This window comes from Prunus persica, chromosome G3 (assembly GCF_000346465.2).
Source record: "Prunus persica cultivar Lovell chromosome G3, Prunus_persica_NCBIv2, whole genome shotgun sequence".
Lineage (NCBI taxonomy): Eukaryota > Viridiplantae > Streptophyta > Magnoliopsida > Rosales > Rosaceae > Prunus > Prunus persica.
The window spans coordinates 7,085,002-7,105,275 of NC_034011.1; the positions used below are offsets into that span (position 1 = coordinate 7,085,002).

General features: G+C 38.0%; 1 protein-coding gene across 1 annotated transcript; it reads left to right on the forward strand.

Moving 5' to 3' along the window:
* LOC18784355 (acetylornithine aminotransferase, mitochondrial) lies at positions 81-9,259 on the forward strand. Its single transcript, XM_020560920.1, has 3 exons — positions 81-1,361; positions 2,667-3,101; positions 8,333-9,259. Exons 1-3 carry the CDS (start codon positions 975-977, stop codon positions 8,864-8,866), a joined length of 1,356 nt encoding a protein of 451 aa, XP_020416509.1. The 5' UTR covers positions 81-974; the 3' UTR covers positions 8,867-9,259.

Genomic DNA, 20,274 nt, shown 5'->3' on the forward strand with positions numbered 1-20,274 from the left:
GTAGTAGGGTTCTTACATGAACTACAATAACCAAGTACGGATGTATTTGGATTTTTTATAAACAAAGTAACTAATAAGTCTGTAAGAGCATTTCCACCCCAACAGCCTAGCCCAAACAAAAGGTCCTTAGGCCTCAAAAACCATTTTCAGTGCAGCAATTTGGGCAAATGGTGGGCTCCACCAAGTCTGGGCAGGGCCTAAAGCAAGAATATCCTGAGGTAATGACATCAGCGTTGATGTCATTAACGTAAATTTTTTTTAATTGAAAAAAATTCTAAAAAATTCAGAAATATTTTTTTTATACATACCTAGCAATTTTTATTATTATTAATCTCATACATATAAATAAAATTAATCTCATATGAATAATAATTGCTCTTGAATTATCATGGCAATAAATAAAAAAATAAAAAAAATAAAAAAAAGACAATCACTATTTACATAAATAATTTCTATTTGCTCTGACACGAACGTGCTCTAAAAAAACGCACATCTTGTCTTCACCAACTGACTAAACCATGTCTCCGTAATTTGCACGTTGTCGGTTAATGATCCATACGAACTTAAACGTAAACGGGAATTCGACCACGCAGACAAGGACACGAATTAGTACTCGAATAAGACCCGCTCCTTGCCCGTTTCTCTCTCCCTCCCTTCCTCCCTCTCTCTCTCTCTCTCTCTCAAAACCAGACAAATACCATCTACTTTGAAAGCATAACGTTCGACTCAAAATTCCAGATGCCTGAGCTCGAAGTTGTCAAGCTGCTTAAGCCCCACGCAGCCTCATACGACGTCGCTTTCGTCCCCCTACATTCAAATTCCTTCGAATCAAATCATCATCCACCTCTCACTCATAATCACAAGCATCGGAATCAAATTCATTCCTCAATTATCACTTCGTCCCAATCTCCCCCTCTCCCAGAAACCGACCAGCGGTTCTATTTTCCAAAAACAAAACGAAGCGCAGAATCAAAATGCTTTCTCTCCACCTTCTCAAACCCCCAATATTCGCCGGAGCGCGAAGCACTCTCGCCCGGGCCAATGCGGCCACTCCACGTGCGTGCCTTAGCGTGGACGTGCGCACGGTCGATCAATCGAAGCCAGGGGTGGCGGTGGGGAGCCAGGAGGTGATGGAGGCGGAGGGGAGGGTTCTGGTGGGGACGTACAAAAGGCCGCCCGTGGTGTTGTACAGTGGCAAAGGATGTAAATTGTACGATCCTGAAGGGCGAGAGTATTTGGATTTGTATTCTGGGATTGCAGTGAACGCTCTTGGACACGGGGATCCTGATTGGATACGGGCTGTCACAGAGCAAGCCCGTACGCTCACCCACGTCAGCAACGCCTACTATTCCATCCCTCAGGTCACAATTGAATTTTTCACTGCAATTATATATCTACTGTCATTTTTTTATATTAAATAATAGGGCCAACCTGTATACATAGGTTAAGCTAACTTGCACATTGAGTAGAGGTGTCAAACAGATCGGTTCGGTCTATTTAAATTCATGATTTTAATATATTCGTGTTGGATTGGATTGGTTCATTTAATTTATCAGGTCGTGTTGTGTTGGCCCATTTAGTAAAATTATGAATTCCAACCAAGTTCAAAATTCCAGTTCATATTAAAACGAGCTGAATCAAACTCGGACCATACTCTGGCCCAAGAACCAGCTCATTTAATTTTAAATTCTCTCTTTTCAAATTGGAAGCAAGGGCTGTGTTAATTGCTAAGAAAATTTGAGAACAATTCAAAATTCGAATAACATGTTTACTGAGAAGTAGCACTTAATAAAACAAAGGCTTTATTTAGTCAACCGAACAAGACAATTCGTGAAGGTAACCTACAACAGATATCACCATTATTTATTCCAATGCACCCCAAATCGAAATTTGTTCATCATCACCACCACCTAAAAAGTTCATGAAATTCAATATTTACCCAAGATTACCCCCATAGAGCCTACAATACAACCTTTCCTGGAAAAAAACAAAAAACAAAAAACAAACAATCAAACAAGCATTTGGTTTCATTGAGCAACAAATCGGCAAACCAAGTGAGGAAGAACCAAAAAGGAGGCATACTAACATCTTAGAAAAAATAAAAAAAAGGGGTGATCTTTGTTTAATGATATACTAAAATAACTGCATATATGGTGTTTGGCAGCAGAGAAAAATGTGGGGAAATGAATAAGATAGTTGGTTTAGCTGCAACAAAGAAAAAGGCTACATTTTGTTTACACAAAACACAATATACAATATAAAGCAGAGATTAAAACAGGCCATATTTGAAGCGGGCTCGGGCATGGGCTCGGGTCGTGCTTGAAGCTAGCTCGGGCTAAGTCAGGCTCATGTCGGGACACAGGCCAATCCGATTTTTTGGACTTCATTTTTTGATTCCAGCCCGGCTTAAACTTTCGTGCTATGCTGAGCACAGCTCGTGCAGTGTTGGACTTGCCCGTCCCGTTTGACACACAGAGTAGATATCGCTTTGTCCAAAAAAAAAAAAAACAAAAAAAAAAAAAAAGGGGCCAGCCAGAAGGCACTTTCAATGACAGACGCTTTTGCTTTTATGTGCTGTTGAAGCTAGTTTCAGTACCATCGCTTGTAAATGTATTTTTATTCCTCGTGAAATTTGCTCACGAATATGGCAGTTGTTCTTACTTTAGGTGGAGCTAGCAAAACGTTTGGTGGCTTGCTCCTTTGCTGATCGTGTCTTTTTCTCCAACTCTGGCACAGAAGCAAATGAAGCTGCCATAAAATTTGCAAGAAAGTTTCAAAGATTCTCATTTCCTGAAAAGAAAGAGCCTGCAACAGAATTCATTTCTTTCACCAACAGCTTCCATGGGAGAACGATGGGGGCCGTTGCTTTGACGAGTAAGGAGCATTATCGGTCGCCATTTGAGCCTGTCATGCCTGGAGTTACTTTCTTGGAGTATGGCGATATACAAGCTGCAACAAAACTAATTCATTCTGGCAAAATTGCTGCTGTGTTTCTTGAACCTCTCCAGGGCGAAGGTGGCATACTTAGCGCAACTAAAGAATTCTTGCAATCCTTGCGTGGTGCTTGTGATGATTCGGGGTCGCTACTGGTCTTTGATGAGGTAGGAACTTCACTGGAAAACTTCAGCTTGTCTCAATAATCATTTAAGTTGGTGCTCGGAGAAACTGGTACTTGTGAATATATGAAGCTAGTTTTTGTTAGCATATTCAGAACATTATCATGCATATAGATTCAATCAAAACATGTAATAAATCTCAATGAAAATGCAGAGAGCTTTTGAGTAAAGAGAGGTCAGATTTCTGTGTGTGAGAGAGAGAGAGCTTTTAGAAGAATGCTAGCTGTATCAGCCCAGCACCAAAACATGTATATATCATGACACTGACAAAAACCGTTAGGGAGGAGATATTCCCTATTACATCACTAAATCTAGCCATTCAATCATTACCCTATAAGATAATGACAGGTGGCAAAATGCTATTACATTCTCTGCTGTACACTTGGACTATGATCCAAGGCAGCCTTCCTAACAAGAATAGAACCTTCATATTCTAATTCCATCACAGCAGCTACACCTATACACCAACACTCCCTTCTAGGTGTTGTGCTGAAATAACACCTAGAGCCTTCCTCAAATACTCAAATCTGTCTCTTGCTAATGGCTTGGTGAAAATGTCAGCAAGCTGCACTTCTGTTTTGCAATATAGCAAATCAATCTCACCATTTTGTAGAGCATCTCTTATGAAGTGAAACCTGCGGTTGATGTGTCTGGTTTTGTGATGATGAACAGGATTCTTTGATATAGCAATAGCTGAAGTGTTGTCACACAACAACTGAGTTGGTTCTACCTGTTCCTCTCCAAAATCAGATAACACAAACCTCAGCCACATAGCTTGTGCAGTAGCTTCTGCTGCACTCATGTACTCAGCCTCTGCTGTTGACAGAGCAACACTACTTTGCTTGATTGAAGCCCAAGAAAATGCACCTGACCCCAAGTTGAAAGCATAGCCTGATGTGCTCCTCATGTCATCTTCACTTCCACTCCAATCACTATCACAATAGCCTATTAACACTGCTCCTTTTCCCTTATCATAGGCAATTCCATAGTTTATGGTGCCTTGAACATATCTCAGCACTCTCTTTGCTGTTCCCATGTGCTTCTTGGTTGGATTATGCATGAATCTAGCCAAGAGGCTTGCTGCAAACATGATATCTGGTCTGGTTGCAGTCAGATATAGCAAGCTTCCCACCATTTGCCTATACAATGTCTCATCTGCTAGTTCACTTCCATCCACTTTTGACAACTTTTCATTCACTGCCAAAGGTGTTGCAACAGACTTGCAATCCTTAAGTCCAAATTTGTCAAGTAAAGTCTTTGCATACTTCTTCTGGTGAAGAAAGATGCAAGAATCAGTTTGTAGGACCCCAAGACCAAGGAAATGATGAAGTAGTCCTAGGTCAGTCATCTCATATTGTCTCATCATATCATCCTTGAATGCAGCCATCATTTCTTTTGAGCTTCCTGTGTAGATAATATCATCTACATATAGAGACACAATGAGAATACCACTTGTAGACATCTTTGTGTACAAAGTAGCTTCACTTGGACTTCTATAAAAACCAGTCTTGATGAAATAGGAATTTATCTCATCATACCAAGCTCTTGGAGCTTGTTTCAAACCATATAGAGCCTTTTTCAGCTTATACACTTTATCTTCACTTCCTTGCATCACAAAACCAGATGGTTGATCTACATAAACTTCTTCATTTAGCACTCCATTAAGAAATGCAGACTTTACATCTAGTTGAAACAGATTCCAGTTTCTCTGTGCAGCAACAGCCACCAAGGTTCTCACAGTATCAAGTCGAGCCACTGGTGCAAAGGTCTCATTGAAGTCAATTCCAGGCTTTTGAGAATATCCCTTTGCCACCAGCCGAGCCTTATTCTTCTGCACAGATCCATCTAGGTTCAGTTTAGTCTTATAGATCCATTTGACTCCAATGATTGGTTTATCAAATGGTCTATTCACAAGCTCCCATGTATTGTTCTTCTCAATCATGGTGATTTCAGCTTCCATTGCTTTCTTCCAAGAGTCATCCTTTGCTGCCTCTTCAAAACTTTCTGGTTCTATAATGCACATGTTGCATTTTTCATAAATTTCTGCAATGCTCTTGTACTTGAGAGGAGTGTGATCAACATCCTGTGATCCTGCTTCCCTTTCTTGGTCACTGATTTCAGTGTTTAAGCTAGGCATCTCATTCACTTCCAATTGTTCTTCAAATTCATAAGAACTCCCTTCTGCTCCTTGTTCTTCTTCTCTAATTTCAGTGAGCTGAATGTTCACACTAGTCTCCTTCTTTGTATTCCAATCCCAACACTCATTCTCACTAAATATCACATCTCTTGAAATAATAACCTTTTCAGTTTCAATATTGTAGAGCCTGTATCCCTTTTCACAGCTGCCATACCCCAAGAAAATACACCTTTTGCTTGCCAAATCTAGCTTCTGTCTTTGCTGTTTTGGTACATGAGCATAACACAATGAACCAAATACCTTCAGATGCTTAATTCCTGGTTTCCTCCCTCCATAAGCCTCAAATGGTGTCTTTTTGCTTAAGGCTTTAGTTGGACATCTATTCAAAATGTACACAGATGTGTTGACTGCCTCTGCCCAGAAATCAAGTGGAATTTTCTTTTCCAACATCAAACATTTGGCCATTTCTACTATAGTTCTATTCTTCCTCTCGGCCACACCATTTTGCTGTGGTGTGTATGGGGTTGTGAGCTGCCTTTCAATGCCTGCATTGTCACAGAACCTCTCAAACTCCACTGAAGTGTACTCTCCTCCTCTGTCACTTCTCAATTGTTTTAGTTTGTAGCCACTTTGCAATTCCACAGTGGCTTTGAACTTCTTAAACACACAAAGAGCTTCTGACTTGTGCCTTAAGAAATAGACCCAACACATCCTTGTGCAATCATCAATGAAAGTGAGAAAGAACCTATTTCCAGCTTTGGTAACTGTCTGCATAGGACCACAGATGTCACTGTGAATAAGTTCTAGTGGGGTTGATGCTCTAGAAATAGCTTCTCTTGGGAATGCTTCTCTACTTTGCTTGCCTAGAACACACCCCTCACATACCTGTCTATCTTCTTTAATTTCTGGCAGCCCTACTACTATATCTTGCTCTTTCAATAGTTTTAGACTAGTCATATTGAGATGTCCAAACCTTTCTATGCCAGAGATCAGTGGAATGGTCTACACTTGCTCTATAAGCAAAGTGCATTTCAGCTTGCAACTTCAAAGGAAAGCTTCTGTTTCCTTTCATCTGAACCTTTGCCACCAGATTTGTATGAGAGCTGTCATTGTAGATTTCCACCTTGTGATCACCAAATACCAAATAATAGCCATGTTCTATCATCTGTCCTACACTGAGTAAGTTCTCTTTCAGTCCAGGTACAAGCATTATTTCTTTGATATGTCTCTTGCCTGCTTTGGTTTCAACCACAATAGTGCCTTTTCCAGTTGCTTCTACAAGCTGTCCAGTTCCCATTTCAACCTTGGCAGTCACTTTTCTGTCAATATCCACCAACAAATCCTCTTTTCCTGTCATGTGATTGCTACACCCACTGTCCAAATACCAGATCTCTTCATCCCTTGTTACATCAGCACCACTTACATTGCTAGCATAGAACATTGTTGGTGCAGCTTCCACTTGAGTAGCATAGTTGATCTGCTGTGGTGTTTTCTTGCTGTAGCAGTCTTTTGCAATGTGACCAAGTTTATCACAGTTATAACACTTTGGCTTGCCCTTGAATCGACATTCACCAAAATGTAGCTTACCACAGTGTTTGCAGGGAGTTTTAGTGCCTTCACTTGCCTTGTTATCCCACTTCTTGCCTTTGGATTTCCAATTCTTATTCTGCTTGCTGTTCTGTTCTCCATTCTTAGTCTGTTTGGCATCTACACTAAGGCTAGCAAATGCCTTCTCTGTTCTGTTTTCAGAATGCCTATCTAAACGCAACTCAAAGCTCTTTAGTGAGGCAACAACCTCCTGCACCTCAATCTCATTCAGATCTCTAGAATGTTCAATAACTGAACATATAGAGTCATAGGTAGATGGCAGACTAATAAGCAGTTTTTGAACAATTCTCTCCCTAGGCAATTCCTCCCCATAACTTCTCATTTGATTAATTAAATCAAATAGTTTAGTAACATAGACAGTTAAGGATTCATCATCCTTCATTCTTGTATATTCAAATTCCCTTCTAAGGCCTTGCAATTTAACACTCCTTACCTGCTTATCTCCATGGAATTCTTGCTGCAGAATACTCCAGGCACCTTTTGATGTCTCTTCATGAGATATTCGTGGGAATATCTCCTCTGAAACTGCTCCTTGAATCAATCCAAGGGCCTTGGCATCCTTCATGAGTACCTCAGCAACCATGCCTTTCCCACTTGATTCTTCTGTCTCCTTTTTCTGATCACCAGATTCATCTGACTTTTTCAGATCCATACCATCAAGTCCTTTGATCACAAAATCCCACAGTCCATGAGATTTGAAGATGGTCTTCATCCTAATGCTCCAGAAATCGTAGTTCTCACCATTGAAAATTGGTGCTCTCAACTCACCACCACTTGATCCAGCCATGTTAGACTTAGATCTGCAGAACTCAAGCTCAGCTGCAGCTTCAATAGCTTAGCACAGAGAAACTCCCAGTATTACAAGATCAAACCTGGCTCTGAGGCCATGTTAGCATATTCAGAACATTATCATGCATATAGATTCAATCAAAACATGTAATAAATCTCAATGAAAATGCAGAGAGCTTTTGAGTAAAGAGAGGTCAGATTTCTGTGTGTGAGAGAGAGAGAGCTTTTAGAAGAATGCTAGCTGTATCAGCCCAGCACCAAAACATGTATATATCATGACACTGACAAAAACCGTTAGGGAGGAGATATTCCCTATTACATCACTAAATCTAGTCATTCAATCATTACCCTATAAGATAATGACAGGTGGCAAAATGCTATTACATTCTCTGCTGTACACTTGGACTATGATCCAAGGCAGCCTTCCTAACAAGAATAGAACCTTCATATTCTAATTCCATCACAGCAGCTACACCTATACACCAACAGTTTTCAGTCCCAAAAAACATGTCTAACTTCACTTTCTGATGAAGATTGCTATGGAAATTGTTGTTTATTTATATTTTCTAAATTAGTTTCTGATATTTCATATATGTATACTTTTGGGGATACTTAGTTTTGTGATATATCGTATCCTATTCTGATTCTGAAAAGCTCCTCTTGATGTTTTAACTACTCCCAGGTTCAATGCGGCTTAGGCCGAACTGGTTATCTCTGGGCACATGAAGCTTATGGTGTATTCCCAGACATAATGACGCTGGCCAAGCCTCTTGCAGGAGGCCTCCCCATAGGAGCTGTTTTAGTTACAGAAAAAGTCGCTGCTTCAATAAAATATGGAGAACATGGAAGCACATTTGCTGGAGGGCCGCTTATATGCAATGCCGCCCTTTCTGTTTTGAACAAAATCTCAAAGACCGAGTTTCTATCCGGCGTCTCGAACAAAGGTCAGTACTTCAAAGAATTGTTAACAAAGAAGCTGGGAAAAAATCCACACGTGAGAGAAGTACGTGGTTCAGGACTTATCGTTGGTGTAGAGCTAGATGTTTCTGCTTCACCACTCGTCGATGCCTGTCGAAATTTGGGTCTTCTAATAATAACAGCAGGAAAAGGAAATGTTCTCAGGCTTGTGCCCCCTTTGATTATCTCTAAGCAAGAATTGGAGTATGCAGCTGAGGTATTGCTTGAATGTTTGCCGGTCCTTGATGGCTCTAATTGAAGTTCAAGTACCTATAACCATTTAGCTTCATATATTTTTTGGTCGAAAATTTAGCTTCATATATGACATGTACGTTATTGCTGGGTTTTATGTTAGCTCAGTTTGTGCATGTCTCTGTTTTGCGCAGTCCGATCGTTAAGCTATCAATTGCATCTTTATATACATAGAGCTATATGTAATGGTTATGGTGGTAGGTATTCTCATGAGGGTTTACATCTTAGCTGTTAGATTTGATATGGATGGATAAGATCCATCTCTTTGATTCTTATTTGTGAGAAACTAGTTCATAAGTACATAGTAATTACAAGCATGAACATTGATATGATCAAATAGTCCCATAACACTACTAGAAAGACAAACACAACAAGACACAGATGCAGGCCACAACCCTAATTCAGCACATCAGCTCCTCCCTGCACAGGACCTGAAAGTCATCACTTGAGATTGTAGCTTATTGAGGTGAGTAAAACTCACCCCTTGGCTAGGTTTGAAAATCAGTGGAATTAATAGTAATATTCGTATTGAATATATAGTTTATACATATACCAACTGTAAATAACAATGATTGCTTATGATACATAATCAATAATTAACTAAACAAACAGGGGGAGTTTCTATATCCACACGTATGTTGCTACATGATTGTATTTCATTAGAACTTCTCTATCCATGCAAGAGGCTTGTAGTTGTTTAAGTAGTTTAGAGTAGTTACCTATATGCATTTGAATTGATGTTGTTCAATCCCCCTTTCCTTAAAATCGCTTGTATCTCATTTTTTTTTTTTTATTTAAAAAAACTGAATATTTCGCTTGTATCTATAAAAATAAAATAAAAAACAAAGAAAAAAAATCAGTAGAGTATAGCTCAGTTGATTGAGCTTCCACCTCCACTCATTAATTTGCACAGAGGGTGTAAACCCCCCATGCACCCAATGAATATTTGGGTGAACCCCTTCCCCCAACCTCTTGTACTGAAAAAAGAAAAACCAATCACAAGCACACCCCAGTACATGAGAAAGCAAATTTATGCACAGAGGGTGTGGTGAGGGGCAAGTTAAAAAACAAACAATGGAGAATCCACTCCAACCCTATATTGATGAGTTCTTAAAGTCAACTTTAGAAAATAAGTATGAACATGCATGAAGGAGCTGAAGTTGGTAATTTGCCACGATCAAAACCTTATTGAAATTAATAATATTAGGCAAAATTTGATCTAGAATTTGGATATCAACATGTATGTAGAAACTATCCCAAAATTTCGAGTGAGATGTAACCGAAACATAATTAATGGAACACAAGAGAAGAACAAAACACAAAATGAGAGTGCAAGAGTACCATGGAGGAGAGAAGCTCTTACAATATCCAAAATTGGTTTTCTCCATCAGCTGCGCACCTATGGACGACAACTCTTTGACATTGTTAAATGGCAATGCATAAGGGAACTAAGTTAACGTACCTATTTCTATAGGTTCTGGGTTAATTTATTGAGTTTGTGTGTACGTCTCTAATCTATATCTTGCCGGGGGGCCAACGTTGAGTTAAGAGTTTTCACATCACTTGAATATAATCTCTTTCTTTTTACCATATGCCTCTTGCATGCTCTTACACCCACGTCATTGACATTTTTATTGCTACCCGTACTTACTGTTTTTGAGTAATCTTGTTGACGTGAGTCTCCTAATTAATTAAGGAGATTTCTATTCTATATAGTTGACAAATCATTGTATAATTATGAGATCCTGTCCTAATTGATTACCCTATCTATTTCCTTGTAAAGCACTTATGTAAACTCCTATATATACTTCCTTAGGGAGAAGAATAAAACCTAACTCAAAGTATTCAAACCATATTCATATTTTAGCATGGTATCAGACCAATCGATCCTAGGTTGTCTATAAACCCTTATCTCAAATTTCTCATATTCAAATCCAAAACCCTAAATCAAATTCCTCATATTTTTCCCCAAATCCAAATCCCTCAAATCTAAAGTCCTCAAATCCTCTTATCAAAATCCCTAAACACATACCCTCAAATCTTATACACATACCTCTCAAATCCAATTCTTACATCAAATTCATACATCAAATTCCTCAAATCAAATTCCTCCAATCACAGTTCCTTATATTCTCATATCACATCTTACTTCCGCTGCATTGTTAGGACCCCTACGATTCTCCCCCTTATTGCAGACTCACAAAAGCATGCGGTCAATCCTGTTGACCCGGCTACCCGAACTCATGCTTATATCGCCATCACCAAAGGTTCTACTTTTCATACGTCCTTTCAAAAATCCGCATGGATTATTGACTCCGGTGCTACGGATCACATATCATTTGATCTTGGCCAACTTATTAGTCGCAAATCATCCACTCCGTCAGTGGTGTCTAATGCTAATAGTACCCCCTCCCTTGTGGTTGGGGAGGGTTCTCTATCTCTCTCTACTTCCTTACATCTGGATTCTGTATTACTTGTTCCATCTTTGAACCATAACTTACTATTTGTTGCACAACTTACTACTACTTTGGGGTGTACTGTAACATTTTGGCCGAATCATTATGTTTTTCAGGACATCCTCATAGGAAAGACGATTGGTTGTGGTACTCGACAGGGCAAACTCTACTACTTGGACTGGGCACCAGATAGTGAGGTCAAGGTTGGTCAAGCTTTCACAAACAGTGGAACTCGTTCTGAGGGGGAGAGAGACAAAATTTGGTTATGGCATAAACGTCTTGGGCATGCCTCGTTCGGTTATCTTAAGAAGTTGTTTCCATCATTATTTTTCGCTTTTGATGTTTCTAGCTTCTAGTGTGATACGTGTGAATTGGCTAAGAGCCATCGTGTGCTGTTCCCATTAAGTTCAAATAAGAGTTTGGTTCCGTTTTCTATCTTGTTCATTTTAATGTTTGGGGACCTGCTAAAATTGCCACTCCGGCAGGGGCGCGATGGTTTGTGACGTTTATAGATGATTGCACACGCATGACTTGGGTTTCCTTTCTCAAAACTAAAGGGGAAGTCAGTTCCAGATTTCAACATTTTTATCAACTGGTGGAGACTCAGTTTCATGCCTGAATTTAGGTTCATCATTCTGACAATGACGGAGAATTTCTCAACCATGATCTTAACCAGTTCTTACAAGATCATGGCATTCATACATCAACGTTTATGCCCTTACACTCCCCTAACAAAATAGAGTGGCTGAAAGAAAGAACAGACAGTTATTAGAAGTCGTTCGTGCCTCTCTCTTTGGTGCCAATATGCCACGATCTTTTTGGGGCAAAACTGTCGTCTCTGTAGCATACCTTATCAATTGGATTCCCTCTAGTATCCTAAATTTCCAAACACCACTTCAAACACTTCACCACCATATCCAAACACCTCCCACCCTAATCCTGGAACCTTGGATTTTCAGCTGTGTTGTATTTGTCCACTTACATGATCACCAACAAAGCAAATTGGATCCCCGAGCCGAAAAGTGTGTTTTCATTGGCTATGCACCTCATCAAAAACGATACTGGTGTTATCATCCTCCTAGTCAGAAGGTCTTTACCTCCATAGATGTGTTTCAGGAACATGACATATTTTTCAACAGCCCAGGAGGAGAATCGAGAATCCACCACTGCTCCAATTCTCGATTTTTTTTCCTCAGGAAGTCACTCAGCATCAAAATTACCCGTCGACAGTGGAAAGCAATCGGTCGCCCCCCTTAGTTCTTCAACTACAGAGAACCTGCTTCAAAACGACCGGTCGCCAGGGGAAAACTTTCAGTTGTCTCCAGGTTGCCAAAATCAGGATGGGGAAATTGAACCGGTTTATGAGATTTTGCCCGCTTCAGCTCCAATACCGCACTAATCACCTACTGAGGAAGTCATTCAGGTAAAATTTTCCTGAAACTGATAACACGAATGAAATATCCCATGATGATTTGATTTCAGAAGGCACAGAGCCTACATATCAGCTTCCAAAAAGGAAAAACCGTGGCAAACCTCGAGTACAATATGAAGCAGATCTTAAAGCCAAAGGGAAATACCCCATTAATAATTATATATCTCTCAACAGATTATCAAAGTCACATGTGCACATGTGAAGCAGTTGGCTGACATATTTTTTCCCAAAGTGTAACTGAAGCACTAGAAGACCCAAAATGAAAAGAAGCTATGAATGAAAAAATGCGAGCTCTCCAAAAGAATCTCACATGGGAACTCGTGCCCTTATCTCATGGAAAAAAGACAGTAGGATGCATGTGGATATATACTGTGAAACTCAAAGCAGATGGATCCGTTGAAAGATATAAAGCTAGACTGGTGGCGAAGGCGTACATACAAAGATATGAGATAGACTACGAGGAGACCTTTGCCCCAGTAGCCAAGATTAACACTATTAGAGTCCTATTGTCTCTAGTAACAAATCTCGATTGGCCACTACATCAGTTTAATGTCAAAAATGCATTCTTACATGGAAACTTGGAAGAAGAAGTATATATGAACTTACCCCCAGGATGTAATTCAGCTCCTGACAAGAAAAATCAAATTTGCAATCTCAGAAAGTCATTATATGGGTTAAAGCAATCTCCCAATGCATGGTTTGACAGATTTACTAAATCTATAAAGAATTTTGGATATACACGGAGTAATTCAGATCGCACCCTGTTCTTGAAGCGTGATGAAGGAAAACTTACTGTATTGATTGTTTATGTAGATGACATAATCGTAACTGGAAACGACGTAGAAGAGCAACTGAAGTTGCAAAAGTATTTGTCTCATGAATTTGAGATAAAGGATTTAGGTGATTTGAAGTACTTACTCAGAATCGAAGTAGCAAGGTCAAAAACTGGTATATTTCTGTCTCAAATGAAGTGTGTAATGGATCTACTCACTGAAACAGAAATACTTGGATGTAAGCCTGCTAACACACCTATTGAGATGAATCACAAATTGTGTGAAGACATGGACCAAGAACCAACCAATAAGGAACAGTACCAATGCCTTGTTGGAAGATTGATATACCTGGCACACACAAGACTAGATATTGCATATGCTGTGAGTGTGGTTAGTCAGTTTATATTTCGCCCAGTGTTGCTCATAGGAATGCAATTGATCGGATCTTAAGATACTTAAAGTCAGCCCCTGGGAAATGATTAATGTTCTCAAAAATGGAGATCTTGAAGTTGTTAGATATACAGATATTGATTAGGCTAGTTTCATTACAAATAGACGCTCTACTTCTGGTTACTTTACATTAGTAGGAGGTAACCTAGTCAATTGGCGGAGTAAAAAGCAAAATGTGGTTTCTCGATCTAGTGCAGAAGCAGAGTATCGAGGAATGACTCACAGAGTTTATGAATCAGAAGACTCTTGACAGAATTGGGCTTCAAGCCAAAAAAGCCAATGGAGTTGCATTGCGACAACAAGTCAGCTATCGATATTGCCCATAATCTAGTTCAACATGATCGAACCAAACATGTTGAGGTGGATAGACATTTTATCAAATAAAAAATTGAGAAGAAGATCATTCACCTACCATTCGTAAAATCAGAAAATCAACTGGCAGATATCTTAACAAAACCTGTTTGTGGCAGAGTATTTCATGACTCACTTACCAAGTTGGGCATTGGTGACATATATGCAACAAGTTGAGGAGGAGTGTTGATGTGAGTCTCCTAATTAATCAAGGAGATTTATTTCCTTGATTAATTAAGGGATTTAATTTCCTATTCTATGTAGTTGACCAATCATTGTATAATTAGGAGATACTATCCTAATTGATTACTGTATCTATTTCCTTGTAAAGCACTCATATAAACTCTTATATATACCTCCTTATGGAGAAGAATAAAACCTAACCCAAAGTATTCAAACCATATTCATATTTTAGCAAATCTTTCTATACTTCAGTGAGGTATTGTTGAACTTGCTATACTTTTATGGTATGGGTGATGATGTGGTGAAGGAATGCCTTCTGCAGTGTTACTTCAGTAAGGTATTGCAATTTACCATATTAGGTCATTTCTTATTCGTAAATTTCAACAATACAAGTTTGCCGAAGGGTAAGTAAATTTCAACAATTTGCTGCTTCCTCAGTAAAGAGTTCTTATAATATGTCAACCTGCTTTGTATGATCTACATGACTGAATTGATTCTTTTCATAACTTGTGAACAGTGAACACAGTTACTGGATTAAAGGCAAAGTTCGAATGTCATGCAATTCCTTCGAGCAATTAATGAGTAAGATCTATTCACTGCCATGCCATAAACACATGTGCTCTGTTTCATATCATTCTATAATTTTTCTTCTTTTGTAGGTGGTGTTAACTAAGTAGATTGCATATAAGAGAACACTACCTTGTTCTGTAGCCATTGGAATGATTGAAAGAGCAACTTGACACACACAACACTTCTCCTCAATATCGATTTATGTATACCGTCTCACAGATGGGGTATGAGCTCTCTAGAGTGGAGTCATTCGATATGAGCAGGGACTTATGTATTTATATGCATCAGTCGGAACTCCTTGCCCATCAAGGAGTCCTCAACCTCTCCTTATTGTGTTAGAATTAGGAGTCATCCACTATGAATTAGGAACCTTAGCAGTCTTGGACTTAACTGAAACACTTCTTTCCAAGACTTACAAGTCCAGTTATAATCAAATTCCTAGTCTCCACATTGGTTTGAAACTCTATGTTGATTAGTAGACCACTTGAGTGAGATGTAAGACATAAAAATCTTACATGTGATTCCTAGTAATGTGTTCTGCCTCGAGTCATCTGGAATGCAACATGAAATTGACCTACTTTATATGATCTGCTTCTAACTAGTACTAAAGTAATTCATATATCAAAATGATTACCTGTTTTTCTATTCAATTTAGTACTATATTATATATGGGAAATGCTATACTTCTTGACAGCCAAGTGTTGAATGATAAGGCTCAATAAAGCTACCTAAGGAGCAACCTCGTAGACGCCTACCAACATGACGAAGCATAACATATGGCCTTTTTATTCCGCTACTACAATATTTAGCAATAGTCAGTAATTTTTTCAAACTAAATTAAGCAGACAAATCGGATAATTAACACACGAACTGCAGCTAAGGGTTCCAAGTTCCAACTTGCATGAGCCGCCGCTGATTTGCATACTTCAACCGCAAGCCTAAGGAGATAGGGTGCAAAGAAAGAAACATATACGAATCCTTTGTGGATAGAGGCTGAAGATAAAGAATCAATTGACAGACCGTACGTAGCTGACATACAAAACAAGTCTAGCCGTATCTCTAAATAAATGGAAAATTAGCCACAAGAAACCCAATCACGATGCTAGCTGACGAAAACGCCGCCGTGTTACAAAAAAGAAAGCACATGAATAAATTTCTGTGAGAAGCTAAAACTACTTGACCCGGCCGATGGTTGTTCGGAGGAGTACTGTCGTTTTCTTGCCACACCTCGTGTTTTCTATTGAGTCCCGTGATGGATCCACTATCATTGTGATGCTTTAAAAACCGTTGTTAAATCGACCAACATCTTTTCACCATCGTTGTTTATCTGTAAAGACAACAGTTTTATTAAAAAACGTTGTTGTTTTCAATAAAGATGACGGTCTGTTGATTTTATATAAGGGTATACAAGTGATTTTCCCCCTGAACTTGTACCTAACTTTCAATTGACCCCCTATCTTTCTCACTGACTCTCTCTCTCTCTTTCTCGAAACCCAAGTGAGAAAATGTTCCACTTCTCTCTCTCATGGCAATACAAAAACTCTCAGTCCAAAGAGTGTAAAACACTAAAACCCTCGCGTGCTTCAACCCTCCTCTCTCTTGGGAAAACAATCTTTTCCTTTCTCTATACACATCTCTCTCTCTCTCTCTCTCTCTCAAACGCATAACATAGAGTGAGCCTAGGGTCATATATATAGACAGACATTCTCTTTTGTTCCCACCAAATGTTTCTGCAAATATCAAAACATCGATAAGTTCATTACACACCATCACCTTGGGTATTGCCCAAAACAAGCCAACAATTTATATTCAATAGATTCACATTTCGTCTGTATGCCTGAGTGTGTGTCAGAGAGAAGATTAACGAGAAGAAGAAGATTGACTTCAAACTTCAAAGTTCACTTTTGAAATAAACTAATCTGTTTTTTTTTTTCTGGATAGGATAATATAGTCCACCTTATGGACCACCGATCAATTTTTCGTATCCACAGTTTTCTACAAGGCCTCTGAAGTTGGTTTGTTTATTGCAAAGGTTAAGACCAAAATGAGAAACATTGATTTGCATTATTTTATAATTCCAAAGCTCATGTTCTGAGAGGTTCTCACGTGACCTTTGCGTGCTCATTGTGCACACATTTGATAAGGTAGAAAAGATTGGGACCTTAAGGCTTCAACTGAGAAACGTAATTAGGTTTAGACCTTTGCGTGCAGATTTTAATGCAACTCCTTTGCTATTTGTGTTGCATCAACTCCATGCATGCATATCCTCAGACAGGCACGCAGCTTTTAGGTGATTGGATTAGGGTTTAGGTGAGGTGACCAAACCTTGTTGGGAAAAGCCTAAATTTTCGTGGATTTATATGCATAGGAATTATAAATCTCTATCCTACAAACACTGTATAGTTTTTTTTTTCTTTTCTTTAAGGTGGTTGGATTAGGGTTCAGGTCAGGCAATAGAATCTTGTTGGGAAGAGCCTCAAGTCCTGTGTTGTGTGTATATATGCATTGACTGCAAATTAGACATTCATATCCTACGCGTAACATATTTGTGAAAATACAGAAAAGAAAAATATTTAGACTGCTGGGGCCAAAATTTTAAATTGAATTGTAAATTACTTGACCTTCTTAAATTTGGGGGATCTTATTTTCAATATAGTAATGTTTGCTGAGTTGTAAATGACTTGACCTACTTCAAATTGGGGGATCTTAAGATTCTACCAATTGTTAATTGGGTTAGAAGCTAATGTACACATTTTTCTAATCAAACTCCATCAACTAACGTTTTCAGTTAAATAAAGTGGATGATTGTAAAAAGTTCTCGTGTAATAAACGAAACGTGTGGTGGCTTTATAAAATTATGCCAAATATCTCAAGGGTCTTAGTAAAATTGAACCTTTTTTCTTGCATTAAAAAACCTTGCACAAGTAAAGGGCCTACTAATGTAATAGTTTGAAGTAATTACTTCATTTAGGTAAGGTTCTGCGTTCGAGTCCTAGCATCCGTGTAGTTTATATAGGTTTAGTATATTATCGCCTATATCAATAGGAAAGATCCTCAAAAAAAAACCTTGCACAATTCTTCAAATGATGTCCAAGTCAGATGATGCATATTTTTTAATCAAAATATGAACCTATTTTTCCACCAAACTTCACTCATTATTATTTATTTCTATACAAGCGTTATTGAAAGATGAGATAATCAAATTTAGAATATCTAATGTAAAGATAAATGTCATTTTAATATCTCCAGTGCAGTGCAGGAAAAAGACTTTTGTAAAATGAAGATATCATTATTTTACTATTAACGATCAATAATACTCTGACATGAATAATAACACTTTGACATATAATAGAATTATTAGCCGGGATAACTTTTGCTATTTCGATTGCAATTAAGTTTTTTTTAAAGGGTATATGTCATTTGAGCTATGAAGGCCACTAAAACCGTGTTCATCTACGTGTTCTTATTGCATGCCATATGATTTGTCCCCAGCCATCAATTTGTTTTTATCTATGGGCCAGGAGCATATCTCTGACTACATATATGTAATGATAACTTCATAATGTATATTTATATTATGGAGGCAATAATTCCATTAAATTTCATGTACAAATACAGCAGTTGCACTAGCACCTCATGACCGTAGGATCTACTGACATCACCTAACATCGCAAGGCTACAAGTAAAGAGAGTTTTGACCCCAAAAATCGAAATTCAATCAAAATAAATTTAAATTTTAATCACCAAAAAACTTTCAAATATGAAAATGTTTCAGTGGGTACCAAGTAACCTTTGACTGACATGATGAAATCATATCAATCGTCAACTTTTATTTTTATTTTTACACAAGATCACTGATCACGGTATCTTCCTCTTGCATGACGGTTCTTCACCTGCATCCTCACGGTCACTTTCGTGCACCTGCGTAATATCGGAACTTGTCTTCTCTTAAGGCAAGCAATCGAGAAATAACATCACAAATTGGATGTAATCAGTCGAACAATCTTTTCTTGACCACAATGTGACGCATTTCTCGCCCTCCGATACTGAATCCAACGGCCATTAACTGCCCTTCATCCAAAGTCTCGAGATCATGAACTCTTAAAACCCATCAAATCATTATGTACACGATGAACCCTCATTGACTCCATGCAGTGGACTACGTATCTTGAGTGGGCATATAATATAAAACTTGAAACCTTCAATACCAATGTATAAAATCTTGAGAACTACTTGGTGTCAAATTGTGTGCCAATTTTTAAAAATAAGAGCTATTCTTAACCTTTTATGTCTATTGAATTTCATTATTATATTTTCAAAACACAAATTGAGCTTAGAAGAATTCTATTGACACCTCTAGAATGCTCTCTACACTCTTTACACTCCCTACATTTATAATAAGTAACGGTGTATGAGTATAACAGGTGTAGAGAGAAATTTGGGTGCGAACACAGTTTCTTTCCCCTATATTTTTAGTTAGAATGATTTTTTTAACTTTTACATGGTATTAAAGTGAGACTATTTATCCACAAGTTAACAAGAAGTCAACTACAATTCTATGTGATGTAATATAATTCATCCATGTATTTGATCAATTTAACCACATACTAGATATATGAACTTCACATTTAAATACATAAAGTTTTGAGCGGGGGCGAACTTATGAAGGGGTTCAACTGGGCTTTCGCCCAATGCTGGTTTTGTACTTTAGTCTTTATTGTACAACAAAATCCACTACAATTAAATATTAGCCCACTTATCTTTTAGAATTCAGTTATTCTAGCCACCCAAATTAGATTTTTTTTCTTTCTTCTACCCACTGAAATACTATCATAATTTCTATAAATAAAAAAATAAAAAAAATCCTACAATATAAATTTAATTAGCCCAAAAATTCCTGATTATAAAAGATTTCCCAAAAAAAAAAATGTAGTCCAAAAATTCTTGAGTCTGCCATTGGTTTTGAACTAAATCATTTTTTATCAACTGGTTTTGGACTATTTTTTGTGATTGAGAAAAAAATACATATAATCTAGTTTTGTGGACATAGTTAGATGTTCATTAACATAGACATATTTGTATCTATTACATAATTACATTATTTCTCTTTATTGTTTCTCGTAATGTAAACTACTTACATAAAAAAATAAAAAATAAAAAAAACAATACAACGAAGATAAGAAAGTATTTCACCTAGAGG